This window comes from Sceloporus occidentalis, unplaced genomic scaffold (assembly GCF_023333645.1).
Source record: "Sceloporus occidentalis isolate IW3139 unplaced genomic scaffold, rSceOcc1.0.p SCAF_8, whole genome shotgun sequence".
NCBI lineage: Eukaryota > Metazoa > Chordata > Lepidosauria > Squamata > Phrynosomatidae > Sceloporus > Sceloporus occidentalis.
The window spans coordinates 11,920,861-11,948,651 of NW_028316988.1; the positions used below are offsets into that span (position 1 = coordinate 11,920,861).

At 49.4% G+C, this 27,791-nt stretch overlaps 4 protein-coding genes across 8 annotated transcripts in view; 3 read left to right on the forward strand and 1 right to left on the reverse strand.

Annotated features, from left to right (window-relative positions):
* The first annotated feature begins 393 nt into the window (after positions 1–393).
* UAP1L1 (UDP-N-acetylglucosamine pyrophosphorylase 1 like 1) lies at positions 394–6,079 on the forward strand. Its single transcript, XM_089534669.1, has 9 exons — positions 394–1,074; positions 1,418–1,622; positions 1,815–1,990; positions 2,725–2,897; positions 3,038–3,231; positions 4,233–4,373; positions 4,595–4,780; positions 4,973–5,039; positions 5,541–6,079. Exons 1-9 carry the CDS (start codon positions 747–749, stop codon positions 5,625–5,627), a joined length of 1,557 nt encoding a protein of 518 aa, XP_089390795.1. The 5' UTR covers positions 394–746; the 3' UTR covers positions 5,628–6,079.
* Positions 3,132–27,791, reverse strand: part of DPP7 (dipeptidyl peptidase 7) — a 28,432-nt gene continuing 3,772 nt past the window's right edge. The window contains exons 4-14 of one of the 3 annotated variants that reach the window (XM_089534668.1): positions 27,521–27,684; positions 26,843–26,978; positions 26,544–26,625; positions 26,056–26,222; positions 25,871–25,931; positions 20,871–20,989; positions 19,847–20,003; positions 19,524–19,588; positions 19,038–19,108; positions 5,474–5,588; positions 3,132–4,076 (exon numbers count right to left, since the gene is read on the reverse strand). In XM_089534668.1, the coding sequence (XP_089390794.1) occupies positions 4,062–4,076; positions 5,474–5,588; positions 19,038–19,108; positions 19,524–19,588; positions 19,847–20,003; positions 20,871–20,989; positions 25,871–25,931; positions 26,056–26,222; positions 26,544–26,625; positions 26,843–26,978; positions 27,521–27,684 (1,152 nt within the window). In that variant the 3' untranslated portion in view covers positions 3,132–4,061. Of the gene's footprint in view, positions 4,077–5,473; positions 5,589–14,872; positions 15,073–17,182; positions 18,594–19,037; positions 19,109–19,523; positions 19,589–19,846; positions 20,004–20,870; positions 20,990–25,870; positions 25,932–26,055; positions 26,223–26,543; positions 26,626–26,842; positions 26,979–27,520; positions 27,685–27,791 lie in introns of those variants that run through there. The other 2 variants (XR_016282087.1, XM_089534667.1) reach the window with 2 other exon arrangements.
* On the forward strand, positions 7,335–17,747 carry MAN1B1 (mannosidase alpha class 1B member 1). 3 transcript variants are annotated; one of them, XM_089534655.1, is made up of 13 exons: positions 7,335–7,568; positions 8,562–8,670; positions 9,573–9,718; positions 9,986–10,146; positions 10,246–10,355; positions 10,769–10,954; positions 11,157–11,305; positions 11,469–11,657; positions 11,837–12,027; positions 12,462–12,582; positions 13,024–13,221; positions 13,335–13,466; positions 14,105–17,747. In XM_089534655.1, the coding sequence occupies exons 1-13, from the start codon at positions 7,446–7,448 to the stop codon at positions 14,306–14,308; spliced, it is 2,019 nt and encodes a 672-aa protein (XP_089390781.1). In that variant the 5' UTR covers positions 7,335–7,445; the 3' UTR covers positions 14,309–17,747. The 3 variants fall into 3 exon arrangements, with proteins under 3 accessions (XP_089390781.1, XP_089390782.1, XP_089390784.1); XM_089534656.1 differs by having other exon boundaries at positions 9,573–9,700; XM_089534658.1 differs by lacking the exons at positions 7,335–7,568; positions 8,562–8,670 and adding an exon at positions 8,718–8,976.
* LOC149307930 (kelch-like protein 9) lies at positions 22,041–25,725 on the forward strand. The gene is made up of 4 exons (XM_089534665.1): positions 22,041–23,248; positions 23,591–23,843; positions 24,372–24,532; positions 25,262–25,725. The coding sequence occupies exons 1-4, from the start codon at positions 22,190–22,192 to the stop codon at positions 25,643–25,645; spliced, it is 1,857 nt and encodes a 618-aa protein (XP_089390791.1). The 5' UTR covers positions 22,041–22,189; the 3' UTR covers positions 25,646–25,725.

A 27,791-nucleotide genomic window follows, 5' to 3' on the forward strand; every position in this document is an offset into this window, starting at 1 on the left:
TTGTGCTTTGGACTGCAGCTCCCAGAATCCCCTGGCCACTCTGCTAACTGCTGGAGGATTCTGGGAGTATATTTATCATCATCATCATCATCATGAAATATTATTATTATGAGATATTATTGTATTTAAATATACTCCCAGAATCATCAGAATGCATCATCGTCATCATTATGAGATATTATCATTATAATTATATCATCTCTAATAATATTAATAATTAGTATAGCTTTGTCACAGATGCTGTCCCATACTGTAAAAAGCGGAATATAAATTAAACAGAGAACGGCTTGTGGATGACAATTCTGGACTCCATCTCCCAGAATCCCTTGCTGATGCTGAGCTCTAGCAGTCTGGGGGGGGAGGGGGAGACCTTTTTGCAAGTCCAGCCCAAAAGGGAAGCCCCCAAGTTCTGCCCCAAGTGCATGAAGGATGTGATCATGGACATGGAAACAAGCCTTGAAGCATGACTCTCGGGGCGCCGGGAGGGCAACCAAAGGCCCCCCAATGCTCTGGAGCCCTGGGTTCGGATCCTGGCCTCAGCCTGGCTGCTGCCGAGAAAGGGAAGAGGCAGCTTCCCTCTTGGGGTGGGCTGCTGCTGCAAGATCCCAAATCTCCTCCTCTTCCTCCCAAGGGCTTTTCCTTCCTGAGCCTTCGTCGGAAGAGGAGGACGCGTGTCTTCGGGGCCCGTCTGAAGGCAACCTTTGCCCTTCGGGGCCGGGCTCTTTCTGCCAAGAGGAGGAGGAAGGATGGAGGCGGTGGAAGAGGAAGAAGCGGCCCTGCTGTCTCAGCTCCGCGGCGCTGTGTCCGAGTGCGGCCAGGGCCACTTGCTGGGCTTCTGGCCGGAGCTGGAGGGCCCTTCGCAGCGGAGGGCGCTGGCCGAGGCCCTGCGGGGGATGCTCCTCCTGGAAGGCGGCCAGGCCCTCAGGGACCACTGCCGCAGGGCTATGGAAGCCCATCGGAGCCAAGGGGAAGGAGCCCCGCTGGAGCCCCGCAGGATGGAGCCCCTGCCCGGCCAGTTCCTCGGAAGCGCCCCCAGGAGCCCCCCGGAAGAGCTGCGAGCCTGGCAGCAGGAAGGTCCGGAAGGAAGAAGGGGGACCCCCGAGGGACACCCCCCTTCGACCAGGAAGGAACCCCCATCCACTCCAAACCCTCTTCTGCCATGCAAGGATACATAGGGCCCTAGAGTTGGGAGGGACCCCCAGGTCTCTTCTGCCAGATAGGGATATCGATCAGCCTAGACTTGGGAGGGAACCCCCAAAGGTCATCCACTCCAAACCCCCTTCTCCCAGGCAGGGATCCAGAGGGCCTTAGCCTTGGAAGGGACCCCCAAGGTCTGTCCAACTGGACCCTCTCCTTCTGGTCCCCATTTTTCAGCTCAGGCACCAAAGACAAATGACTCTCCTTCTCTTCTCCCCAGGTCTCCGCCAGATCTCCCAGAACAAAGTGGGGGTCCTCCTCCTGGCCGGCGGCCAAGGGACGCGCCTGGGGGTGCCCTACCCCAAAGGCATGTACGACGTGGGGCTGCCCAGCCACAAGACCCTCTACCAGATCCAAGCGGAGAGGATCCGCCGAGTGGAGCAGCTGGCCGGAGAGAGGTTTCAAACCCAGTGCACCGTCCCATGGTGGGTGGCGTGGCGGCTCATGGCACCTTAAAGGCCGGGGAATTACATGGCACACACCTAGTTTGGGCATCTCTTGGGCTGTTAAAAAGAGAACGAGAGGAAGGAGAAGATGTTCTCCGGAAAAGGAGAGTAGAAAAACCTCTGAATGGCGCCACGGCTCACCTGGGCACCTTTGTTGTATCTTCGTTGCAGGTACATCATGACGAGTGAGTTCACCTTGGGGCCGACGGAGAGGTTCTTCCAGGAACATGGATATTTCCACCTGGACAAGTCCAACGTCGTCATATTTGAGCAGCGGATGCTGCCAGCCGTGGGCTTCGACGGGAAGGTCATCCTGGAGGAGAAAGGGAAGGTGGCCATGGCTCCAGGTATGGGCCCCCTTTCCAACAGAAGGACCTGCTTAGCTTCCAGGATCGGAGGACGTTAGGGCATTTAGGCCTGCCCTGAATAGGGTTTTCTTGGGTAAGGAATCCTCAGAGGTAGTTTTGCCAGTTCCTTCCTCTGAAATAGAGCCTACAGCACCTGGGATTCATTGGTGGCCTCCCATCTAAGGACTAACCAAAGCTGGCCATGCTTAGCTTCCAAGATCAATTCATAGGGTTTTCTTATTCAAGGAATCCTCAGGGGTGGTTTCACCAGTTCCTTCCTCTGAAACAGAGCCTCCAGCACTTGGGATTCGTCCGCAGTCTCTCATCCAAGGATTAACCCTGCTTAGCTTCTGAAGCAGAATCAGGTGCCTTGGGCATACATTTCATTACACTCCATTATTATGTTATTATCCCGGCTTTCCTCCAAAGAGCTTGAGGCTGGGTGCACCAAACTCATTCTTGTCCTCACAACAACCCTGAAAGGTAGGTCTGGAGAGAGAGAGAAAAACAGCTGGCCCAAAGTCACTCAGGCTGAATGGGAATTAAACCTGGATCTCCAAAATTGTAGTCCAAACGGCTTGGATTCTCCCTAGCATTGCAGGAATGCACCCACAAACAGAGACAGCCAGTGGCTCCCATGTCAGTGGGGTGGTGAATCCACTCCAGTTTTTAGCTTCTAAAGTAGATCTCCAGAGTGCTGAACAGTTAATTCACTTCTTGCTTTGTGTATCCAGATGGCAACGGGGGTCTCTACCGGGCCCTGATGGATCACAAGATCCTGGAGGACATGGAGCGGCGCGGCCTCCAGTACATCCACGTCTACTGTGTGGACAACATCCTTGTCAAAATGGCTGACCCCGTCTTCGTTGGCTTTTGTGTCTCCAAAGGGGCGGACTGCGGAGCAAAGGTGATGCTCTGGGGAAATGGTGCATGTTTCCTAGTTCCTTTAAATGTCAGTGGGGTGGTGAGCCTGTTTTGTCCCTTCTTCTGGGATCACCGCTCCCATTCCCTGACTCTACTTGTCCCGAATGTTGGTGCTTTGTGCAGGTGGTGGAGAAAGCCTACCCGACCGAGCCGGTTGGGGTGGTGTGTTGCGTGGACGGGGTGTACCAGGTTGTGGAGTACAGCGAGATCCCCTTGGAATTGGCCCAGAGGAGGAACCCAGACGGACGCTTGACCTACAGCGCTGGGAATATCTGCAACCACTTCTTCACCGTGGACTTCCTTCGGGCTGTGGGAGAGTAAGTCCCATGGGTCTCCATCCTCAAAGGGCTAGCAGGACCAAAGCTGTTGTGTGGTTGCCAGGTCTAAAAGTGGTATACATTTTCTGTGTCGTAGTAGTATTTCTGTGTAGTAGCCACATCCAAACTTTGTGCATAAGCCCCAAGCTGCAAAGATCCTCTTCAGTCCAGGATTCTTCTCATCAGGGTTTCTTCAGGCTCGAAAAACATGTTTTTTAAACCATCTTCTGGATATTTTTCAAAAACCTTTTCCATTCCTAAACCCAGATCACTGATAGTCTAAAAACCCCGTCAGTAACACCTAACAGACTATAATACTAAAACGCCTTTGAATTTTCTTTAAACCAAGCAAGTTTTTCAGCTGTGAAGAGCCAGGAATAGGTTTGTGTGCAAAAGGACAGGTGTGCAAACTCTGATTGTGATTCCATTTAAAAAGCAATTGTCATGAAATCTGAAAACAGCTGAAAGAAATTAAAACAACAAGAACAAATAGAAGTCCAGCGGTTTCTATAATCCCCGTTTCCCCTGAAAAACGGTTTTCACTGCTTGTAGGACAATGGCTTTTTTCTTGCTGCCTGCTAGGCATTTCTAAAAATCCACAGAAATGGCACCAACATAGTTGTTTCTAGAACACTCTCCAAAGGTTTCCAGGAAGTGTCCAGCGACCGAGCCAAAAATAACCGGCCGAGTCAGTTTGCAGGAATCACGAGGAACTTGTTTCCCTTCACCTGAAGAGAAAGCCCTCCGTCAGCAGTTTTCTTCTTTAGTGTCCTTACTGTCTTATCAGATATGCCATAAGTGTGAAGATGTCTGGTTTTGCCCGATGGTTTTCAGATCTCCCCATCCTGCAGAAAAATAGGGCGAGGACAGAGTCAAAATCCCAAGGGAAAACCATCCCAAGGACCCTTGGAGTTTAAAAGCCTGGAATGGATTCACCGCTTCACAGAGAGAGGACCGAACCACCCTGCGTTTCTTTACAGATCCCTTCTTCCCTCTTTTAGGAAATTTGAGCCGCAGCTGAAGCCCCACTTGGCCATCAAGAAGGTCCCTTGCGTCGACAAAGAGGGAAATTTGGTAAAGCCGCTCAAACCCAACGGGATAAAGCTGGAGAAGTTTGTCTTTGATGTGTTCCAGTTTTCTAAGTTAGTGCTGGATGCAGGTCTTCCCCCCTTTCTATGCATTTCTTGTCCTTTTATTGGGGAAGGAAAGGAGGGAAGAGTGGGGGTACCTATAACCACCATCCACATGATGTTGCACTCCAATTCCCATCATCCATCCATCCATCCAGCGTGGCCCAAGGTTCTCCAGTATAGGATGTGTATCCAACCCAGGAAGACGCTTTGTGTTCCACTCTTGTTAATAGGAACTTTGTCGCCTTTGAGGTCCAGAGGGAAGAGGAGTTTTCCCCTCTTAAAAATGCTGATACGGCCGAGAAAGATACGCCAACCACAGCTCGGCGGGCGCTGCTTTCCCAGCACTACCGCTGGGCCCTGAAGGCAGGGGCCATATTTGTCGATAGCTGTGGGGAACGGATACCCGAAAAGCGGAGGTAGGTTCCTAAGCAATTCTGGAAAGTGTAGTTTGGCAAGGACGGGGTCTCAATGCAGTGCTGGGGGTGACTCCCGTGTCATTGGTGAATTGGCTCTGGGTTTTAGTTTGTGCACTCTGCACATGCTCTGGCACAGCATTTGCACAGAAGATGTCTGCCAAGAGCCGTTAAGGCATTTTTCTATTCCCCCAGTTTCGGAGAGGATGAAGAACCACCTGCCGTGTGTGAGATTTCGCCTCTCGTCTCTTACTTCGGAGAGGTGAGAGTCTCCATTCCTGTGAAGTTTTATATACGATTTATGGATCAGCCTGAAAGGAAATCAGGGTTTGAATCCCTCTCGGCCATGGAAACCCATGGGCAAGCCCCACTCTCTCAGCCACAGAGGAAGGCAAAGGGAAACCCCCTTTGAACAAAGAAGACCCTTTGATAGGGTCACCCATAAGCCAAAAATGACTTGAAGGCATAGTGGCAACAACAACTTCAAGGGAAACCAACAGACACTTTTCTTGCATTGGTTATTCTGCTATTTAGGGAGACCAGGGACAGCCAATTCACCACTGAAGATTTTGGGTATGGTTTAAGATCCCAAAACCCTTCAAAGGAGTGTGAGTTTGGGCTGAACAGAAAAGGCCACTCAGTACCTAAACAGAACAATACTTAAATGCAATATACAGATAAAACTCTTCCACTCACTGTTAAGACAAGTCTGCTCTTGACTAAAGTCAAAGGGAAATGATTTGTCTCTTCTCTTCTCTTGCAGGGTCTGGAAAAGTACTTGAAATCCAAAGAGCTCCAGTCGCCTTTCCTTCTGGACGAAATCAAAGCAGAAACATTAGAACAAGCTTGAATGAAGGATTTTTTTTTTGGGGGGGGGGGGGGCTACATTTTGGAAGACATCCCTTTTTTATTTGAACAAAAGACAAAATAATTTAGGAAAATAATCAAGATAGGTGCTTGGACCATGAATGGAAGGAGTGGGCTGCAATTTGCTCCTCTTCCTCCTCCGTTCCCCTCTTCTCCTTTTTCGTATGTGAAATTGCAGCATAGATTTGTTGAACAGTCTTGTTTTGAGAGCCGTAAAGTCTTTCTTTGCCCTGCGTCTCTCCAGGAAGCGTTCTTTGGCTCATGTCAGAAAGAGTATATTGCTTTTGAATTTCTTTTATTAAAAATATGTTTATCATTTCATCTCTTTCCCTTCCTCGGTCTCTCTTCCTTTTTCTCTTTCTCCGAAGTGCCTTTCAATCATACTGTATACACTCTGGAAAATGTCTGCAGTGTCTTTGTAATCCCAACACATTAAAGAGCTTTTTAAGTACAAAGTGTGGCATTCTTAAGCTTGCTTATTTATTCCATCCTGCATTTCTCTGTGTCCCAGAATTCCACAGTGTTGAGCTACGGCAGTTAAAGCCATGGCAAACTGCATTAATTCTGCAGTGCGGATGCAGTTTATGTACCCTGGGAGACCAAGGTTCGAATCCTGCCTCTGGTTAGCCCTGGTGAATAAACCCTCCTTGGTGGCCATGGGCAAATCACACTGAGGGACTTTGGACTTCAGCTCCCAGAATCCCAGACTATTGGCCAACGTGGCTGAGGCTTCTGGGAGCTGAAGTCCAAAAAAAACCTCTTAAAGGACAGTTTGGGGACCACTGCCTTAAATCATAATTTAAACCAGGATACCTTAAACCATGGTTTAAACCAGGTTAGTTTAAACCATGGCTAGATTACTTTAGTTCTGTTAGGGTTTGATAAACCCCCCTCTCTCTTGCTGCTCTTCCTTTGGCTGGGTTGCCCCCCTTTTCTACTCCTTACTTCCTCTCCCCACCTTCCCCTTTCTAAGTTTTGGCACAATAACAGTGCACCTGCAAAGTCAAGGCCAAGCTGACCCAGACAGGGAGGGAGATAAATCAGTCTTCGGTGCCAAATGTTAAGACATAGAGTTTCATTCTCATTAAATGTTAAGAACACACTTTTTAATTTGGGTTATTGAAAGATTAGAAGGAGGGTGCCCACTTAAGAAACGAAACTTAAGCACTGTCTTCTGTATAAAAGGCTGCTCTCCGCTTTGTCCGGGGGCACAGTTTGGTAGAAATGATTCCCCTGTGTTCACTTGCATGCAAAATAAAAAGCCATCTTGGATCATGGACTTAGTTTGTTTGTTTCTCCTGATTGGTACCTTTACAGTTCGGTGGTCCCAAAACTGTGCCCTTTATGGGATTTTGGACTTCAGCTCCCAGAATCCCATATGGGGGGGGGGGGGCTGAAGTCCAAAAATGTCTCTTAAAGGGCACAGTTTGGGGACCACTTTTGTAAATAATCACTCGATTGTCTTCTGACAGAGAGGCGGGGTAAAGCTGTTTTATTATTATTATTATTATTATCATCATCGTTATTACTATTATTAAGCATAAGCAGAAAGTGCCTCCATTTCCCTGAGGAGGGAGGCTTCCCTGGCCATTGCTAAGGGAGGCCTAGCGTCCTCCCTTGTTGCTAAGGGGCACTATAGAGTCTCCCCGGAAGGAGAGCTAGAGCGGCCGTGGTTCCGCGTCCGCGCTAGGCCCTCCTCTCTACGTCCAGCGCCGGAGCGGGAGGAATGATGGCGGCTGGCGAAGGCGAAGGCATACAGAGGGAGGCCGCCGCCGCTGCCTCCTGAGGGCCCTCCTCCGCCATGTACGCGGCCTCCTCCCCTCCGTCCTCGCCGTCCCCGCGGAGGGACTTCGTCTCGGTCTCGCTGAGCCCCGGAGGCGGCTACCAGAACGGCAAGGCCTGGCGGAGGCGCTCCTGCTGGAGGGTGAGCAGCGCGGGCATAGAGTCCGAGGAGGGGGCGCCTAGAGCGGACCGAAAGGGAGAGGATGCGGGGAGGGAGCGCCCTCTGCAGCCTGGAGTGGGAAGTGCAGCAGCAATCACAGCTGCTCTGTTTCTGCCTCTCCTTTTTCAAGCCTTCTTCCAAGCTTTTTTAAATGGGGGACCCCCCCCCCCAATCCCTTTCCCCTCCCTAAAAATCCAAGGGGCCAAAGTCAGGGCTTATATTGTTTTTAAGTTGTTGTCCGCCACGTTGAGTCCCTATAAAAGGAGAAAGGCAGGATGATGATGATGATGATGATGATGATGATGATGATGATGATGATGATGATGATAGACAGTTTACATTTCCCTTCTATTCTCCCTTACTTCCAGTTTCTAATTGTTTCAAATTTCCTTTTATGAAACCCCGATCAAATGGACCAAAGTCAGATATTCCAAGGTGTAACTTTAGAGAAGGCTAAATGGCTGACAGAACTCCATTTCCCATAGCAATGAGCTGTGGGAGTCAAAGTGTTCTCAAACTGGGTTATTTCAGGAGAGCGGATGCAGGTTTAGGAGGGCCTTTGCTCTTATCTAGCCAGGCTTTGACTTGACAACACTTTCCCCCACAAAAACCCTGATGTTTTTAAAGCTAAGCCCTCATTCATGATCCCCCAACTGCATCACAATCGAAGCTGATGCGACATGTTGGCTTGTAATTGAACCCTTGTCATTTCCTCTTTGCCCCAGACTGTTAGTCAGTTCCTTGTGGCAAGGGGTTGTGGTTTTGTGTGTGTGTTAACACTTCCTTGGTCAAGTGCCACGTACGTGAAATCAACGCTGTGTAAATAACCGTGGTGGAAGTGCCTTTGCTTCTCTGACTGCCACTTGAGGAGGAAGGAATCTGGCGTGTCGGAGCGCATGCCGGACGGACATGGCGTTGATGCGCGTCCCCCGCGGTTGGCTAACGGCATTTCCTCTCATCTTGTTTCGCTGCCAGAAATGGAAGCAGCTCTCCCGTCTCCAGCGGAGCGTCATCCTCTTCACTTTCGCCTTCGTGGCCGTCTGCGGGATCATCACTTACGCCAACATGGCCGAACCCTGGAAAAGTAGGTCTGCTGCCTTCTTCCGGAGTTTGTGGAAGTCTTAAAACAGCAGATTGCTCATTCATGACACCCCATTTGCCCTGAAGCAAGTCCTCCTGAGATCTGTGGGGCCAGGATGACCAGGCATGGCCTCCTTTCCCAGGATAAGCCCTACATCTCAGCCAGGAGGAATTCCAAAATGTCCTCCATTCAGGGTGACCAGATAGCATCTGTTCCAGGACATGGCCTGTATTTCATCCTTCGGTCCAGCAGGAATTCCAAAATATCCTCCATTTTGAGCATGACTAAGAAGCATGCATTTCTATTTCTGTGAGCCTTTTGAGCTTTCATTTGGTCATGTCCTACATTTCTCTTGAATGAACTACATTTTGTGGTGCCTTGTCCTCCTTTGTGGTCAGGACATCTGGTCACCTTGCATGTGAGCACCACCATCTTTTGCAAAAGATACTGGGAAATTCTTGCCCCTGTTGCCTTTGGCCATGAATAGGGGGGCATCCTCTCAGGTACAAGACTGAAGCCTGACTCTTTGCCCTGGAAGCTTCTCAGGGCAGGGACTTCTCCCGCACCATGGTTTATATTAATCAACAGCATAAGATAGCCACCAACATTACTCTGGTCCTGATATCTGTTTATTGTCACAAGGATTGGAACAAAAATTTAAATCTATTCCAGGCTGTTTTGTTCCTGAGTTCCCATGAATACGCTGATGCCAAGAACCTTTGTGGGGGCTTTGTTTGTGAGGGCAAAATGGGCTGAAAACAGGCACACAATGTGGCTCTCATACAAACGTATCCCTCGCTGCAAACACCGGATGAGATCCTTGCCTTGGTGGCTCATTTCACAGCGCTGCGTCAGGCAGCCTTCACTGTCATCACTGCCGCTGTTGTTGTTTTTCACCCATACAGGCATGGCCAACCGATCTTTGGAGGAACAGAAACCTGACCTGGAGATCCCCGGATTAAATCCAGCAAATAAGGCAATTCTTCCCATTCCTAAGAAAGCCGACGGCAACCTCGGAGATTTCTCGCTTCAAGTAATCACTCCTTCCCCTGTGAGCTTTTCTTATCACTTACAGGATTAGGGGGTCTCACCTAACCCCTGATAACTAGCCAGCTAATGGTTGATAAATGCAACAGGATCATTCCAGCTTTCATTCTTTCAGGCCAAGGGCCAAACTCTGTGCCAAATAAAACGCTTGGGGGGCGCATTCCTTTGGTGGGTGAAAACAAAGGGAAAGGGGGTGAAGCCAAAGTGGGACCCCTTTCTTGCCCTCTTCAAAAAGGATAACCATTTGCCTTCTTCTGTTCCCTTCACTTAGAAACCTCCCAAGTTGCCTCCTGCCCGTCGTGGGCCTCCTATCCTCCAGATCAGGCCCCCTCGAAAAGAGGCGAGGGTGACTGGGCTGGACAGAGCAGCCAAGCCCAAGGGGGAGCCCAGCCAGGCTGAGAGAGGTCACAGAACAGAGAAGTCTGTCATCAGGTAGGTGGGCACCACTGTGGTGCCAGAAGACAGCTGCTCTTAGGAAGAACCGGGAGAGTCAGAGTAGCTGGATTCATTCTCCTCTTTCTTTTCCTTCAGCTGGAGGGGAGCCGTGATTGAGCCAGATCAAGGCACAGAGCTGCCTTCCAGCAAAATAAAGGAACCGGACAAACTCTCCCCGGTGGAACCTGAAGAACAAAAAGAGCCAGGTACTGAGCCAAGACAGAGGCTAAACCCCGAGGGCACTCCTTCCTCTCTTAACCCAGCTCCAGCATTCACATGCTGCCCTCCACATTTGTTGTATTACAACTCCCATCGCAGCCTGCCTGTGCTGAGGGAGATGGACTCTGTAGTCTAACATCTGAAAGGGACAAGGTGTCAGTAGGAATGGGTAGTGTTGTCTAGCCATTGATCAAGCCTGGGAGACATGTATAATCCAGAATCCAAAGACTTTTGGTTGCTGTTGGGACCTTGGACTTTCCATTTCCCCTCCATTGCAAATGCACCTTGTGACAGTCTTCTCTCTTGGAAGAAAATGAGTGACCTCAGAAGGACTCCCACTTAGCAGGCCAGCCTGCTGCATCCCAAAATTGTAACCCCTCTTTCTTTCCACTTCTCCCAGTCCCTCTGAATGAGCGCCAGATGGCTGTGATTGAGGCATTCCGCCATGCCTGGAAGGGCTACAAGGAGTTTGCCTGGGGCCACGATGAGCTGAAGCCCATTTCCAAGTCCTTCAATGAGTGGTTTGGCCTCGGACTGACCCTCATCGATGCCCTGGACACCATGTGGATCATGGGCTTAAAAGAAGGTTGGTGGCTCTTTCTCCTCCTTCTTCGTCCTCTTCTTTTGCTTTGCACCAGCTTTTAATCTTGTTGTGAGCCACTAGAAGACACACTTCTGTGACAAAGGCAGGGGAGAAACAATGAAATGTGGCACAGTGTTTTTGCCTCTCCAGAGCAGCTTGGAACATATAGTGCTGACACTCTCTGGCCACCTTTCCTTTGGTGCAGAGTTTGCTGAGGCAAGAAACTGGGTCGCCACCAAACTCAGGTTCGATAAGAACGTGGACGTCAACCTTTTTGAGAGCGCCATTCGGATCCTGGGCGGCCTGCTGAGTACCTACCATCTCTCTGGGGACAGCCTCTTCCTAGAAAAAGCGGTGAGCAACTCTCCCTGGATCTTGGAATATGTGTGGACACACAAATTGGACAAAGCCTTTGGACTTGTGGATCCTGCAGGAAACGCTTTGTGGTAGTCAATGTAAGTGTGATATGGTTGAACGTGATTCTTCTCCTTTTCCTTCCCTCCATACCTCCATTCAGAAAGATATTGGGAGCAGGCTTATGCCAGCCTTCAACACCCCTTCGAAGATTCCCTTCTCAGATGTCAACATCGGCCGGGGTACAGCCCACCCGCCTCGCTGGACATCAGACAGCACCGTGGCTGAAGTCACCAGCATCCAGCTTGAATTCAGGGAGCTCTCACGTCTTACTGGGGAAGAGAAATACCAGGTACTGGTCAAAGCTTCTTTTCTGTCTTTCCCTTTAGGATGCCTTCTTTTTTGAGGGATGGAGCATTCATGTCCTTCGTTACTTAAATCCAGTCCACCAGCTTTGTATGCAAACACATGAGAGTCCTTTCTTTCTTTCTTTCTTTCTTTCTTTCTTTCTTTCTTTCTTTGCTCTCTTAGAAAGCTGTTGATGGGGTGATGAATCACGTCCACACTCTGGCCGGCAAGAACGACGGGCTGGTGCCCATGTTCATCAACACCAACAGCGGGCAGTTCACCCACCTGGGGGTCTACACTCTGGGTGCCCGGGCGGACAGCTACTACGAGTACCTGCTCAAACAGTGGATCCAGGGAGGCAAGAAGGAGAACGAGTCAGTGCTTCTTTCCTTTTCATAAGCTCTATCATGATGGGTGTTTTCAGTGGGAAACTCCAGGGCTCCCTATAGCATGTGTTGGGGACCTCAGGCCTGCAACATCTGCATGAGATGATTTCTCAGTTTTTGACCACGCAGTCTCCACATCACCAGTTCCCGGAAGGTTGAAATGCTTGCTGCTTATCAGGCTTGGTTTCTGTCAGCTTAAGTGGGTGGTAATCATGTCAGCCCTCTAGAGGTCAGTTTTTATTCTCACTGAAGATTGAAGGCTTGATTCAGTTTAAGTCAGGATTGAGGAGTCATGGCCCTTGGGACCTAGAAAGTCACCCTCCTTTTTGCCCAGGAAGCCAGATTCTGGTTGTTTCCCAGTTGTTGTTTTCAGTTAAATTCTGTTCTAAGAGATTGGATTCTATCCCTCCCTCTCTTGACAGGCTTTTGGAAGATTATGTGAAAGGCATTGAGGGAGTGAAGATGCACCTTCTCCGGAAATCCCAACCAAGGAGACTAACTTTTGTTGGAGAGCTTGCTCACGGCCGCTTCAGTGCAAAAATGGTAGGCTTACATTTTGGAGTGCGTGGTTTCCCTGCTTTCTTTTCCTCTAACAAATTCTGTTAATTGTGGTGGATGAATTTAGGATTCAAGAGGAGGCTCTGACATGCCTGGCTGTTCATACCGTAGAGCTGTGGTTTTGGGGCTGTGCTCCAGGGGTGGGATAGGATGGGTTGACATTGGGGCTCTTTAGAAACTTTGCTGCTCAGTGAGAAGCTGCATCATGTTGTATCAGCTCTCATGATACAACTGGGCTGCGTTGCAGAGCTGCAGAGAAGCCTTAGGATCTAGGCTTAGGTGTTTCTCTACTCTCCTCTTCCATCTTTGCTCACTTCTGTGGTGGGAGTGAGTACCCCCATCTTGCCAAAGCGTTTGGCTCTTCCTCACTTGCTGCCCTTTACATCATTTTTCTTGTTATTCTTACTATTTATGTTTCCTGGGCAGGATCATCTGGTGTGCTTCTTGCCTGGAGCCCTGGCGCTGGGGGCTCACAACGGCCTCCCCGCTGACCACATGGCCCTGGCGGTAGAGCTGGCAGAGACGTGCTACCAGATGTATGCCCAGGTGGAGACCGGCCTGAGCCCAGAGATCGTCCACTTCAACATGCATGCCCAGAAGGACCGGAAGGATGTGGAGATCAAGGTGAAGGCATCTCCCCTGGCACGGTCTTGTGCCCACTTAACAGGGCAGCAACAGGTCTTTCCCGCCTCTTAATTTCATTTCCTGATTAATTTTCCTCCCCTTCCATTCCCCAGACGGCCGACAGACACAACCTCCTGCGTCCGGAGACAGTGGAGAGCCTTTTCTACCTGTATAGATTCACTGGTGACAAGAAGTACCAGGATTGGGGCTGGGAGATCCTGCAGAGCTTCAACAAATACACACGGGTAAATCGGGTCCCTATGGTGGGAAAAGGAACCTGAGTTGGGTGATCCTCTCCATCAGGGGCCCTGCTTGGCTCTCAGGAGATTTCTGTCCCCTAGCAAAAAGAGCATTATTGAGTGGAGAGAAGGGCAAGTGCAGGGGCACAATTAATCCTTAGTTTAACAGAGTTAGTGTGTTCCTGGGCATGATTTCTTTAAGAGAAAATCTGGTACCAGAGGTAGAAATAACAGGGAAAGAATAGGAACAGGTCCCTGCACAACAAAAAAAAGAATAAGGAAGAGTAGGTAAACATAGTTCAGCAGGCTTTTTATCCAAACCTAAAACATGCAGACGTGAAAGGCAACAGTCAGATCACAGATGCCTTGCACGACTTCATCAATGCCTTACCCTTGACTTACTTACCAAACTAAAAACGAAATGACAGGCAGTCAGGCAAAGGAGATATTTTCCCCAAGGGGAAGTCCTTTCCATTCTTTTATAACGACTCTTCAGTAAGGCTTTTCATAGCCTACCAGTGGTGGTCTTTTGTTTACATGTGCTTTAGGAATGCAACTGCAGGGGAAACGTTGTTGGGGGTTGTTGTTACTCTTTCCCTCGTTGTTTCTCACCCGACTGTCCTCTTGGGGTTCCTCTCGTCCAGGTCCCTACTGGCGGCTACACCTCCATCAACAACGTCCAGAACCCCAGCAATCCTGAGCCAAAAGACAAGATGGAGAGCTTCTTCCTGGGGGAGACGCTCAAGTACTTTTTCCTCCTCTTCTCGGACGACGTCAACTTGATCAACCTTGACAAGTACGTCTTCAACACGGAGGCTCACCCCCTTCCTATCTGGCCATCGGCATAAATGAAAGGCGTGGGGCGCCCACCGTTCCCCCCCAAATCTCAAATGTGTCCCTGCTTGCTGGGGTCTGAAGGGAGGTGCCCAGGATGGCACAGGTTCGCCTGTTGTGTTGGAAGGGAAGTTTGGATTGCGGAGGGTGAGTTTTCTGCCTGGCATGAAGACACTCTCACTGTCTCATACACACAAACACACTTGTGTCTTACCTCCCTTTGGTGTCTAAGGCACAGATGCCCATGAAGCCAGTGGTGGGCAAGGAGTAGGTTGCTCCCTGCTTGGCCCACAAGAGATTTCTAGAAAGAGCAGGGCTCGCCTTTAACCTGTGAGCGCCACTGCGTTTTGCCATGGGAAGTCCCTCTGCTGGGAGACCCCTGGCTTCCCAAAATCATTCCATTGGACAAGCCTGTACTGTGTCTGTATGGTGGGGGCATATAAAAAGGGTGAAACTTAGGTGCCCTCATTCCACATTTAAAATGCCAGGGCTGTGGGCAAAGGCTGTGATCCTCCAGCATCATTCCAAGCACTGGGGCTAGTGCTCTTGGCAGGACAACAACATCACAACACTTTTACCTTTCCAGCAGCCTTATACCTCTAGCGGCATGCTAGTTTTGACAGAACACTCTGGACCATCTTGCAGAATTTGTAACTCGTTGCAAATTGTGGAAGAACGCTAGAAGCGTAGAGGTTGCTGGTTTAGGTGGAGAGTAGCATACAGACCGATGGGTGTGGGTCACTGCTATGCTGGCCTCCTGCACCACCACTTAATTTATCTGCAGAAATGCAGGAAAATAATGTGAAAAAAAATTGCATTCTTGAAGAGGTGAAGGAGGGAGGGAGGGGGAAGATAGCATACGCAGGAGTTTATATACACACATATATGTATATGTAATATAAATGATGTTTTGGCTCAGGTATTCTAGACTTAACAAGCTGCTTTCTTGAGGCTGCAGGAGACCTGAATAACGCTGTGGGTCACTGTGGTTTCCATCCCCTGTATCAAGACTGAAATAGTAGCTGAGACAGTTGTTCTTTTGTGGGAATGGTGTTGGAATATATTGGCTCACATTTTGCCCTCCCTTGAAGGAAGACTTGTCCTGCCTTGAAAACCAGAAAGAGGTTTTCGGTATCCAGTTTCAGCAGTGCAAGAGGCCATCCCTCTTGAGGGAGTTGAGTAATAAAAAGGCCCTTAGTAGGAAATAGATCAATGCAGAATGCGTTATTGAGTCTATTCTCCTTGACCACTCTGCGTTCATTTTGGTTGTCTTCAGTCCAGATGAATGGATCAAACACAAAAAGAAGCCCAGTGCCCTGGTGGTTTTGAACTAACAGTGGAGAAAACAAACACTGGGAGGTGCATTTTTTGAGGTCCTGGGGGGGGGGAGATTTTGAGGGAGCAGGGCTTCGTTTGTGTCATGCATACGAATGCAGCTCCTCTTACTGATTCTGTTGGGAGAAGCACATCTCTGGAGTGAGAAGCGTACAGTGGCCTTGTCTGCCTGCGTTTGCTCCACAGAGGCTTTCCTGGTCTGCCGAGGTGCTTCTCCCGACTGCTTGGTCCGAGGATCTGCTCTGCAATGTCCAGCCATTCTTTGTTTTTTCCCACCGTTTGGACTGTCGGTTGCATAGCACTGCAAGCAAATAGTTTCTGAGGTTCATTCTCCAGTTCCTTGTTTCCAAACAGCCCCCACCATTTAGTCCGTCATGGAAGTATTCCCAGTCCATATCCTGGAGGGGAGTCTGACCAACTGAGATGGATCAGCTTCTAAATATATATATATAAGTGTTAGGGGACAGGGGACCAAATTGGCAGAGTTTTTTCCTTTGCCAGCCTTCTTGGGAAGGAGAAGAGCCACACAAGAGAACGTGTCTGGAGTTGGCACCGGAGAACTGGAAAATGTTTCTGGGATTGAACTCCTTGCAGATATTTTTTATTAATCATACTTTTGGGGAACTGTGGCAATAGTTTGTAAGAGAGAGTCTTATTGAGAGTGGGTACTCATGGAGAACTGGCTTTGTCTTGAATGAGAAAAGTGTGCACCTGTTAAAAAGTCCTCTTAAGCCTCGTGGGTCCAGAAGGCAAGTTTTTCAGAGGCTGCTTGACCAGCGGCCATGAGTCCGATTGGTGATCCAGGATGCCCATGGTCCTGGTTTCACTTCTGTCACTGACTTGCTGGGTGGCAGCAACCCTCAGCCCCCAAAAAGGACAAGAAAGATTATGCTAGCCCTATCTTCCAGAGTAATTGTAAGGGTTCTTCTTTTTTTTGTCCTGTCTCCTCCTGATGAAACCATGGACTTTCAGAGAAATTTATGATATATCAATTGTTTTCAGCGACATCTCTGTTAACTCTTGCGAATTGGACTGGGCCATAAAGCACCAACTGAGCAGAGGTCCTTGTGCATGCATCACATACAGGGGCACATCTGTCTCCCAGATGCCCACATATGTTCACTGTGGAATTTAAAAGCCATATTCTATCATTGGGCTCCTGGCTGGCGCTTTGCTTCGAACTGGTGCCTTCTCTGTATGAGGGGGAAGAGGGGGACGGGGAGACTGCAGAGTGAGAAGGCAAAGGCTTCCCCTTGAAATCTAGTGGAAGCAAGGCAAGGGAGCTACAGAAGCATGGCCAAGTCTCTTTGGGACTATTGGGGAAACCTCTGCTGGAATGGAATCTCACACTCCTGGCTCATACCCTGAGGGTGAAGGCCAAAGAAATAACCTGCCAGTACAGAATCCTGAATTCCCACTCTTCCCCCTGTGAATCCCAGCTTTAATGAGTAAGCTCCATGTTGTGTTTCCCACAAAGGTCAAAGCTGTGCTTTCATTCCATTCCTGAAACTCAGCATTTCAGGAAAATACAATCTCTGCTTTCTCTTTCTTCCTTTTTGCATTTCCGAGGCCTGCTAAACATTCCCTGTTGATTTTTCCACATTTCAGTATGGGCAGATGGGGTGGAGGTGTGCAACCAGCGATGTGTCTTACTTAAACACATTGCTTATTCTTCCTGCGTTGAAAGGACTATGCAAAACAACAGTGCATGTTGGCAGGAAGCAAGAGCCCACATTTTAACAGCTGCCCAAGCTTGTGCTGCCATGTTTGCTGCTTTGTGGCAATGGAGCTGAGTGTGCTTTCCTGAGTCTCTCTCCTGCCTCATTTCCCTGCAAAGCTGCTTTAAAATCATTTGCCTTCCTTCTTCCCCCCAAACCCAAAGGCATATTACTGAAGCCTTACTGGTGTGTTAACTGGTCCACCGTACTTGTTTCAATAGGAGAATCCACCCCTTGTGAATGTGCAAGAGATTTTAAGTGTACCTCACCCTTTTCCCAAGAGGTAGGAGAAATACCCTTTTAAAAAAGAACAAATCAGATCAGATTCCCTCTTGTATTAGCCAGAAGCTAATCTGCAGAATTCTGTTCCACTTTAATAAACCTGTAATTTATTTTGAAATGTTGTGTTTTCTGTCCATATGTTCCTCGCGGTGGAGGTTGGGATAGACTCTGTTCCATAGTATGCTAAAACATTCAGCCTGACTCTGTGCCATCTTCAAACAGTACTTTTCCACTTTATTCAGAGTGACTTTGGCCAACAAGAGAACTGAATAATTGGCGTACTGTTATCTTTTGCCCCGCATCCTTTAATAAACGATGGGCTGCAAGCCAAAATTAATTATAACCGAAATGGTTGTTTCTAGCCTTTGTCTTTGGCATCTCCACAGTCAAAGTTTGCTTTGTAACAAGTAACAAGTTGGCTCGTTAAAAAATGAAGCTGAGTTGAAGAGCCTCAGTCTGTAATTAAGAACAGTCAATAGCAACAGACCTGTCTTCTTGAGAGAAATGGATCAGGAGTAGGAAAGACCAGACTTGTAATACTGGAACTGGACACTGCCATGGCCAAAGAGGGCATGTGCCATCTCTGACATCCAGAACATTCATACAAAGTGGGGAACAGAGCTCCTAATGGGCTGTTTCCACCTTTATTTTGGCATTGGCAACCTGTGGCATGAAAGTGTCACTGCCTTGGCTGGACATGTTGCCAGCTCTTCCGCAACTTCCTTCTCAGTGTTCCAGCGCTCACCAGTACATCCAGCTGGTTTTGGCACCCACATGTGGCATCCTAAACTCCCGTCACAGGTGGGCACGAGAGCGGCGGGGGGTCCGTCCGCTAAAGCCTCCCAAGGACCCAGTTCCATCCCCGGCTCCCCTGATGGTGGCTGATCTCACCCAGTCAAGGATGATGGTTGCTTCCTGGAGGCGAGCCTCTCTGACGGAGGGCGGATCAGCTGGGTTTGAACCCCTGTAGCAGAAGAGTAAGCCATAGGAGATGGGTCCCTCCGTCTATGCCTTGAGATGAGCCAATGCCCCAGCCAAAGGATCCCATCTACTGCAGTTATGCTGGGACATGTTGCTCTGGAGCACTGCCTCAGGGTTTTGTGCCCACTGACTACCACTGTTCCATTCATGCTCTGGAGTGGACCCAGCTGGGAGATATGACCTGCTAAGGCATTTTGTGCTACTTGCAGAAATGGAAGACTGCCTTCGAAAGCCTTCTGGAAGCGTAATTCTAAATGCTATTCCCCAGTGTGCACACACTACCACTTGTAGTCCGAATTGCTTCTCTGAAACTATCTGAAGGGACAAATATAGCACCAAGGGATCAGGTGGGAAGATGTTAGAATGCTAAATGCTAAGCCCTGTCTCAAACAGTCCAAAATTCATTCATCATCCCTGCTGTTCCTACCTGAGGTCCAGGTGATGGGCACCTCCCACAATCATGATGGCGATCAACGAGGAGCTCAGGCTCTTTCTGACCTAAAAAAGCAACAGGGGAAGACGGTCATACCTTTTCCAGGCCACATATAAGAGCAAAGGTATACAAACTTCGGTCAGACCTTTGAACCGTTTGTACGTTGACCCAGGGGTACATCTTCCCAGGGGCACATCAGTCTTTTATTTCCTGAGTGGATCTGAGCCTTAACCCTACTAGCACAGGCACCTAGAAAGCTTTCTATTTGGCCCAGTGGTTAAGAACTTTTTAATTTCGGTCTATTAGGTCAGGAGTTTCAATCCCACCTCTCTTTTTTTGTCCAGTCTGCCACTGAAATTTAAGACTACCTGCAGGGCTGGCCAGCAACTGCATCCAGAAGAGCATGTATGTTCAAGATGGCAGACCAACAGCCACCAACCCATTTTGGAAAGTGTTATGTGTGTGTGTTGAAAAACTTACTCCACCGCCTGCCCAGGGATCCAGGTCTCCATTTGAGAAGATGATGTTGGTTGCAGCGGCCAGATCTGGAGATATCAAATGAGATAATGAAGCTGACATAATTGTGTTGACACACACTGTAGAAAAGTGTAGCAAGTACTCTTGGGAGCTCTCAGGGGGTGGCTTTTAATCAAATGTGAGAATTGAGGTTGGTTTCCCCAACCATTGTCCCTCTGGGTTGACAGCCCAGCCTGAAGGCAACCCATAACCCTTAAGTTTGGCCCAAAGGGCCTCTGGTTCCAGCTAATAAGAGAGTGAACAAAGGAGGAGTGACCACTGCTTACCGCTGCCCCAGAGGCTGGTCCGCAGCCACAAAGGCCTGGGGTGGACCCCCCACTTGTAGGAGCAGTATGCGTCTCTGGCAGCCTCGGTGAAGGGGATCTCCGGGAACATGTCAGTCACATTGTTGCTGTCAAATGTTAAGTTGATCTCGGTGCATGCCTGAAACGAAGCAGAAGGGTCCTGAACAAGCCACGTGAATCAGGCAGAGCAGGGATACAACAATTGGGGCTGCATCCACACTATGGCCCTTTACTTCCACCTCTATTTTTTGTGGTGTGCCTTCAAATAATTTCCTATTTATGCCAACCTTAAGGCAGACCTATTCTGGGGTTTTCTTAGATTTGTTCAGAGAAGATTGGCCACTATTGCCTTCCTCTGAGGCTGAGAGAGTGGGACTTGCCCAAAGTCACTCAGTGGGTTTTTGTGGCCAAGCAGGGATTTGAATCCTGGTCTCCCAGAGTCCTAATCCAACACTCAAACCAATACACTACAATGGTTCTCCACGGCCGTTGCTTCATCTTACGGGGCCTTGGGATTTGTCATTTCATGAATTACTTGGAATTCTGTCCCAAAGAGTTCTGATGCTGTAGTTCAGGAGAGTGGCCTCTTACAGCAAAGGATTCTGGGAAATTCACCAACCGAAAAATCCCAGGATTCTGTACAACAGAGCCATGGCAGTCAAGGGAAAGAACCAGGGACTAGACATCTGTTTAAATGCAATTATCGCATATCACAAAATCAAAGTGTCTATGCCTTTATACAATCTATGGTGGAGCCAGTTTTAGGCTAGTGTGGGCAATTTGGGTCAGTCTCTCTCAAAAATGGCACCATGCAGATTGAAAGAAAAAGGGGGGAAATATTGGGCACATAATATAGGTGGAAGGTTGAAATACCATCTCTGCAAGGAAAGGCTGAATGGTTTGGGGGCTGACATTTAGGAGGAAAAAGCTCGCTACAAGATGTTACGGAGCAAGGACAGGGCAAGGCTGGAGGCTCCAGTTCATCCCTCTTCTTTTTCTCTCGTACCTGATAGTCCCATGCCTCGGCATTGGAGCCCGTGCCGCAGCCGGTTGGGTCAGCGCATTTCCGGTATTGCTTGTAAATGTCAAAACATGGAGTGGTCCCGGTGGAGTTGTAGAATAACCCTAGTGAGCAAAAGAAAGGAGGCCACCGTCATTTTAAGGAGAGGCTGCCCATTCTTTCTTGGGCAATGTTTAGAGACTATAAAAGGCCACAAGAAGAAAATCAATGGAATAAAAGGTGTGTGGGCTAGTTCCATCTCATAAAGCAGCCCTGCCTAACCTGTTGCTCTCTGGATATGATGGGCTATATTTGGCAGTAGATTCAAGACAAGGAAAAAGTACTTTTTCACCCAATGCAGGGTTTCCTGAATCTGATGCCACAGATTAACTTGGAGAAAGAGAGCAAAATATAGTAGAAGAGAAACATCAGCCATTGCGGGTGGTACTAATTCATTTCAATTCCACCTTTCCTCCAAAACTGGGATTTCAAGGCTGCCTACAAACCTTAAAACAAATGCTAATAACAAGTCATGTAAGACATTACATTTCATGTTCATATAGGAGCATTACATTTTAAAAATGCATAAGCTATTAAAACAATGCAGCTGAAGTAGCCTCAGAATTAAAACCACTTCAAACAAATCCTTGAAAACACAAGAATAAAACACCACATTATTCAAAGTCCTGATAAATGGAACCTCCATATCAAGGTGCAGTCTAATGGGCTGAACAAGAGGCACCTGTTCCTTTCTGTTTTAAACCTCCCGGAGGCATTTGAGAATCTGTGCTTGAAAAACAGAGGATGCTGGACGGCACAGACTTTGCTTGCAAGCCTTGGATCTGCTTAGCCCTGATTCAGATGCTGGAGAAAGATGTTGGGAGCCGAATACTTACTCTGCTGCCTTTGAGCCACAAAGGAGCCTCGCGTGCTGCACACAGTCCTCCTCTGACTCCAGATTTGGAAAAGCCACAAAGGCAAGCCTGGACTTGCTACCTAGGCAGCTACAAGAGCCACTTCAAGCGTAACTGAGAAGCTGAGCAAAGGCTGCACCTTTGTGGAAATGGGGAGGTCTGGTGTCTTGACAATGGCACATCATCTGACCTGCTCTCCCTGGCAGCCTGGAGGGAAAGTAGGACAACACTGCAGGCAAAACATGAGCAAAGCTGAAGGGAACAGGCAGCCCCACTGGTTATCTTTGAAGAACCGGGGTTCAAAAACTCTAGACCTTAAGGGTGAACCTCTGAGTTGAGGGAGACCTCAACTTGTCTCAGCCAAGAAGCGATTATCTTGTGGATTGTGGCACAGCTTCTCTGGTAAAGGGGATGATGTCTCTCAGTGACCAGGTTTCGGCCAAAGGCCAGTGCCTTTCCTCGGATGTCTACCTGCCCAAACTCCTGGAGGGGCTGGGGAACCTGCGCTCACAGAACCTCCTGTGCGACGTGATGCTGGAGGCTGAGGGAGCCTCCTTCCCTGCCCACAAGGCTGTCCTGGCTGCAGCCAGCAGCTACTGCAAGATGCGCTTTGCCGGAGACACCTCCAGCCACGACTCCCTCATCAAGGTGTCCTCTGCCACTGCCTGCGGTCTGCAGAACGTCCTGTCTTTTGTCTACTCCAACCGGCTGGCGCTGACCCTCCAGACCGTCGAGGAGACCTTCCATGCGGCTGAAGTGCTGCTGGTGCGTGAGGTGATGGGCCTCTGCTTCCAGTTCCTGGAAGAGAGCCTGAACTGGCACACTTGCCTCCTGATCCTCAACATCACCAAGAGGCTCGGCCCAGAGGAGCTGAGGGAGAAAGCGGTGAGATGCGTGAGCAGGCATTGCAAAGAGATCCTGGCAGACCCCTCACGGCTGAAGGAGCTGGATGGAGCCACCCTACATGAGGTCCTGGACAGAGAGGATGTTCAAGGTCTCACTGAGCTGGACCTCTTCCACGCAACCGTTGACTGGCTGCACCAAGACGCCACACGCCTCAAAGATGCGCCCAGTCTCTTAAGGTGCATCCGGTTTCCCCTTATACCTCTCAAGGATTTGCAGACATTTGTGCAGAAGGAGTCCCTCATGAAGACGGACCCTGTTTGCCGCTGGTACCTTCAGGAGGCCTTGGATTATCATTCCCAGCCATATGCGCAGCCATCCCTCCAGAGCGAGCGGACACAGGTCCGGGGCGGTGCGGATAGGTTGCTCGTTCTTGGTGGCAGGTCTGCGGACAACACCATCCACGACGAAGTGTGGGCTGCGGATCAAGGTTTTCGTTTGTGGAGAAAGATCAGGAAACTCAGTGGGCCTGTGTATAACCACTCTGTCGCTGTGATCAACGGCTTTGTCTTTGTTATGGGGGGCCAGGACAAGTTTGACCCAAAAGGACAGTATCCTTCAAACAAGGTAAGCACAAAACTTGAGGAGCGTACAGTCGCTCATTCCTCCCAGGGTGCTCAAATGATGCTGCCCTGCTGGCCACATTCTCTGTCAGGCAATAATATAGAACAAAATCAGGTCCAGGTTAATGCAGGTAGTGCAGACTGGTCCAAATTCTTCAGGAGAAACACATGCTTTGTCTCAGATGGTCTTTTTCACCTCCTTCCAATTTGGCTAAAATTTTCTACCTGAAAGCCCTTAAGCTTCCCCTCCAACAAAATGCTGAACGCTCCCCTAGGAAACGGAGCCAACTAATCCCATTCTTTCATCCTTTCGTTTCCTTTCTCCTTTCCTTCCTTCCTGCTTCAGGTGTTCAGGCTTGACCCCCAGCAAAATGCGTGGATCCAAGTGGCAAGCATGCAGGCGCGGCGGACCCGTTTTCATGCAGGGGCCCTGAATGGCCGCCTCGTGGCCGTGGGAGGGGGGACGCTGCTGGGGGCCCTCACCAACACAGCGGAAGAGTACTGGCCGGCCGAGAATGAATGGCGGAGCATCACGCCTTGCCCGCTGCCCGTGGCTGACCACGCGGGAGCCACCCACAAAGGGATCCTCTACATATCAGGTGAGAAACTGACACTGGTGGTCCTGAGGCTCTTCTCTCCTGAAGAAGTCTTCCCTGCCTTACCAGTCACCTCCTGCATTGCAAGGCAGGCCAGGCGCAGGCACATGCTGCTTTATCAGTAGTAACTGCCACTGCAATAGGAGGAATTCATGGAGTGATGTTTCCATAGTTTTCCAGGGGAATGAGGCACCCTCGATCTGCAAACCTCCCTTTGTAAGCTGGCAGGTGACTCTTCTCTTATTCTTTCATAGGCACAGAGAAAATAAATCTGTCAGTGAGCCTTTCTTGGTGCAGGGTTGGAGAACCACAGGCTCCAGGGCTTAGCTCTGCTCCCCTGGAGTCCCAATACAGCCTTCTGGGCTTCCCAAAGTGTCTTTGGAAGCCTCCTCTTAGCTGTAGGCGCCGTCGTTTTCTGTGTTCACACTTCAGCCCTTGAGGAGTCAGGCAGAAAAAGGCACAAAGGGAAAGCAGGTGGATCCATGCCCAGCTTAAAAGGTGGTGTCCTCTCTTTTCGCCCATCTGCGCCAGGGGGATTCGCCAGTGGGAAAACCTTACCAGATACTTACAGCTACCTCTCCCGCCTGCGTCGGTGGGTTAAGAACCGACCAATGACTTTTGCACGTTGTGACCATGGGATGGCAGCTTCTGAGGACAAAATCGTCTGCATTGGAGGACGGGCTTTGACAAATGTAAGTTGATTTAAAAGTAAAATTATGGCGGTGAATCAAACGTCCAGGCTATTCATGCTTGTAATGACCCCGTGAGATGCTCACAGGTAAGCAAATCTGGTTCTCCAAACAGTAACCGTTCGGTTTGTGCCTCTGTTCCTTTGTGTCTTTGCCTTCACTTTTCACTTAATACCATGGGTGGGCACACTGCAAACCACATATGGCCCCATTTGCGGTCCTGAAGCCTCCAACCAGTAGAATAATAGAATCATAGAGTTGGAAGAGACCCCAAGGACCATCCAGTCCAACCCCATTCTGCCATGCAGGAAATTGCAATCAAAGCATCCCCAACAGATGACCATCCAGCTTCTTTTTAAAGTACCCTATTCTGCACTATTCTGGGTCATTTTGCCCCAACGCCAAAGATGAAAGCACCCCCCGCAGCTTGTGAAAACATGCATAAATATCTCCATCCCACACAAGCACCTCAAAACCTTGGACTACACCCAAATACCTCCCTTTTCCTCAGCACTCCTTCTCAAAATGGTAACAGGAAGTGAGGTGATGCCACCTCCTGTCTCCATTTTGAGGGACTGCAGGGGAAAAACAATGGTACTTAGGCTTATTTTAGGAGGCAGAGTGTGGACCACCAGTAGGCCTGGGGGAAGAATTGACCCATGCCCACACTGGCTTAGCCAGCAACAGAATCCTCCCCTCTGATGCCTCTCTGCTCCTTCTGGTCCTTTGCAGGCTGGAGAATGGGTGCCTGTCAGCAAGATGGAGTCCTACTGCCCAGTTTCTGATCAGTGGACACTGCTTGACCTCTCTGCCTTTGACCTCTGCCAGTTTGGCCTTGCCATGCACCAGCAGCAACTATACATCACTGGAGGTGGGTCGCTGCGCCAGAGGACCAAAGAGGAGGGTGTCTTTGTCTGCAGCCCAGGCAGGAAGGTGTGGGCGAAAGCAGGGTCCCTACCCATGGCTTTGGTGGATCACGCCTCTTGCTTCGTTCGCCTCCCATGCCAGATCACCAGCAAACAGCAGAATGGGGGAGAGCCACCAGCCCCCGGCAAGAAGAAATCCACCCTCAACTTGTTCATCACCGATGAGCACACAGCCCAGCCTGCTCTTTAAAGAGGGACTCTGGAGAAAATCCAGCAGCAATGCGTTAGCAGAAGCCCCCGCTGAAATTAAGAAAGGAAACGCAAGCCGGATTTTTCCAGGTCATATTCAAATAGTTTCCACAAATCCTGAGGGGTTCCCTAAGTTCTTGAGATTCACATGCTCCTGCCTCCAAGTATGGGCTGAGATCAAAACTTCCCAATGTTGCTTTGACAGCAGTTTACAATTCCTACTCACCACTAAGAGCTGCCAAGCCTCTGACTGGGTCCTTGTTTGCCAGCATCAGCTCACAACCGACCTGCGTTCAGACACACACATGCACCGGGTGAGGTTTTGAGACAGGTACAGAAAAATCAAGACGCAAGAGTCAGAACAGAAGGGTTAGTTTTCCCTCAAACAGCTAATGGGGAAGGCATGCTCACCTTGACAGGATTGGCAGGAAAGTGGCCCATAAAATCAGTCTTGTAAGGGTAATCCATCATGGCCAACATAGTGAAGGCATTGCGGGCAAACTCAAAGAGCTGGTAGACGTCCTCCTTGGAGGAAAGCTTCTCACAAGTAGACATCCTGCTGCTGATTTCTTCATAAGCTGAGTGCAGAGACAAAAAGGAGAGGAAAAGCACATTCTGGAGGGTCTGTTGAAACTCAAGACAGAAGCCTCATTGGGTGGTTGCTGCAGTCAGGTAAGTGATGGGAGCAAGGGCCCTTCCCAAGGCTTGGTAGCTGCCAGGCAATAGGAGAACACAGAAATATGTGTGTGGAGTGTGTAACAGCCTGATCTGTGAACGTCTGGGAAGATTGTTCGCCCATTTCTGCTCCACAGCAGCAACTTTATCTTTGTAACCATTCCCCAGCATAAAAATTCTCCTTTCGTAAGTTGTCTCTCACCAGACAAGTGTGTTCACTTTACCTCCAACCAGGTACAGGTCTTTGATTTGCTGGAATGCTTCCCGCACAACTTGGGCACAGTTTGGGCTGTAGTTCTGGAAATCCTGAAAGAAAAAGACCACAGTTCCCCCCCCCCCCCCCTTTGATTCAAACCAGCAAAGAAGAGGAGGTATGCTTGAGGGAACCCAAGACCCTCCCACTAATTTTGCAGCTTCACAGAAGCCAGAGGTGGGATTCATTACTCCCATGAATGTAAGCTTTCCTTTGGGAGTGGGAGTCTCATTGGGGGATGTGAACCCAACCAACTCATCCTCCTCTTACCGCTGTGACATCCTTAAAGAATTGGTTGGAGTTTCCGATCCCGGCCACAGAGAGAACTGGGGCGCTGGCAGCTAGTGCACCGGCAACAACGTTGGGGTACTTCATCCTCATGTATGCGCTCAGCATCCCACCATAACTGCAGAGTCGGAAAGGAAAAGTAAAGAGGCCAGGCCGGTGATGCAATGGACAAGGCGAGAGACTTTGCAAAAGAGCTCGCTGGCTTAAAAGAAAGACAAATGGCTGCACTTTTTATTCCACCTCTGATCTTTGGCCCTAAGGAGGCTGATTTGGTTTAAAAACAAACTTAAGGTCAAGGGGGGAAAGTCCCACAATATTTCTTTTGTTCTGTATAATCCCGCAGGGATGTAAGAGAGGAGCAGCTCTCCTTTTGGCTGACCAATTATAAGCTGCTGAGGACCAATTTTTATTCTCCCTCCCAGACCTGTTTTGGCTGGGATTAAGTTAAAGCACAAACAGCAGAGGCAATCTACACACAACTCAGCATTTGGTGCTTGAGTGTATGAACACTCTGGCTCCCAAACTATTTTGATGGTGGCTGTGAAATGCCTGTTCTCCTTCCTGCAGAGAACAGATCTTGATATTCTCCAGCTGGGTCAGAGAAAGCGAGAACATTCCCCCAGCCTTGTAGGGAGAATGGCAAAGCCAAAGGACGCTCACCTGCCTCCAAAAGCAATGACCGGCGCGTCCTGCGCCCCGTACTCTCCCTTCAGTTCCGTAATGAGCACGGCGTAGTCGGCCAGGGCTTGCTCCACGCTCAGCAGACCTGCGTTCTCCCTTTGCAGCGACGCTGCTCCAAACGGGAGGGACTTCCCATAGTACCTCTGTGGGGGGAAAAACCCCAAAAAAATGACCCTAAAAGACGTGTCAGGCCAGCAGAAGAAAAGACGGGAAAAGGGAAAGCAAAGCTGTGTGCCGCTCCAAAGAGGAC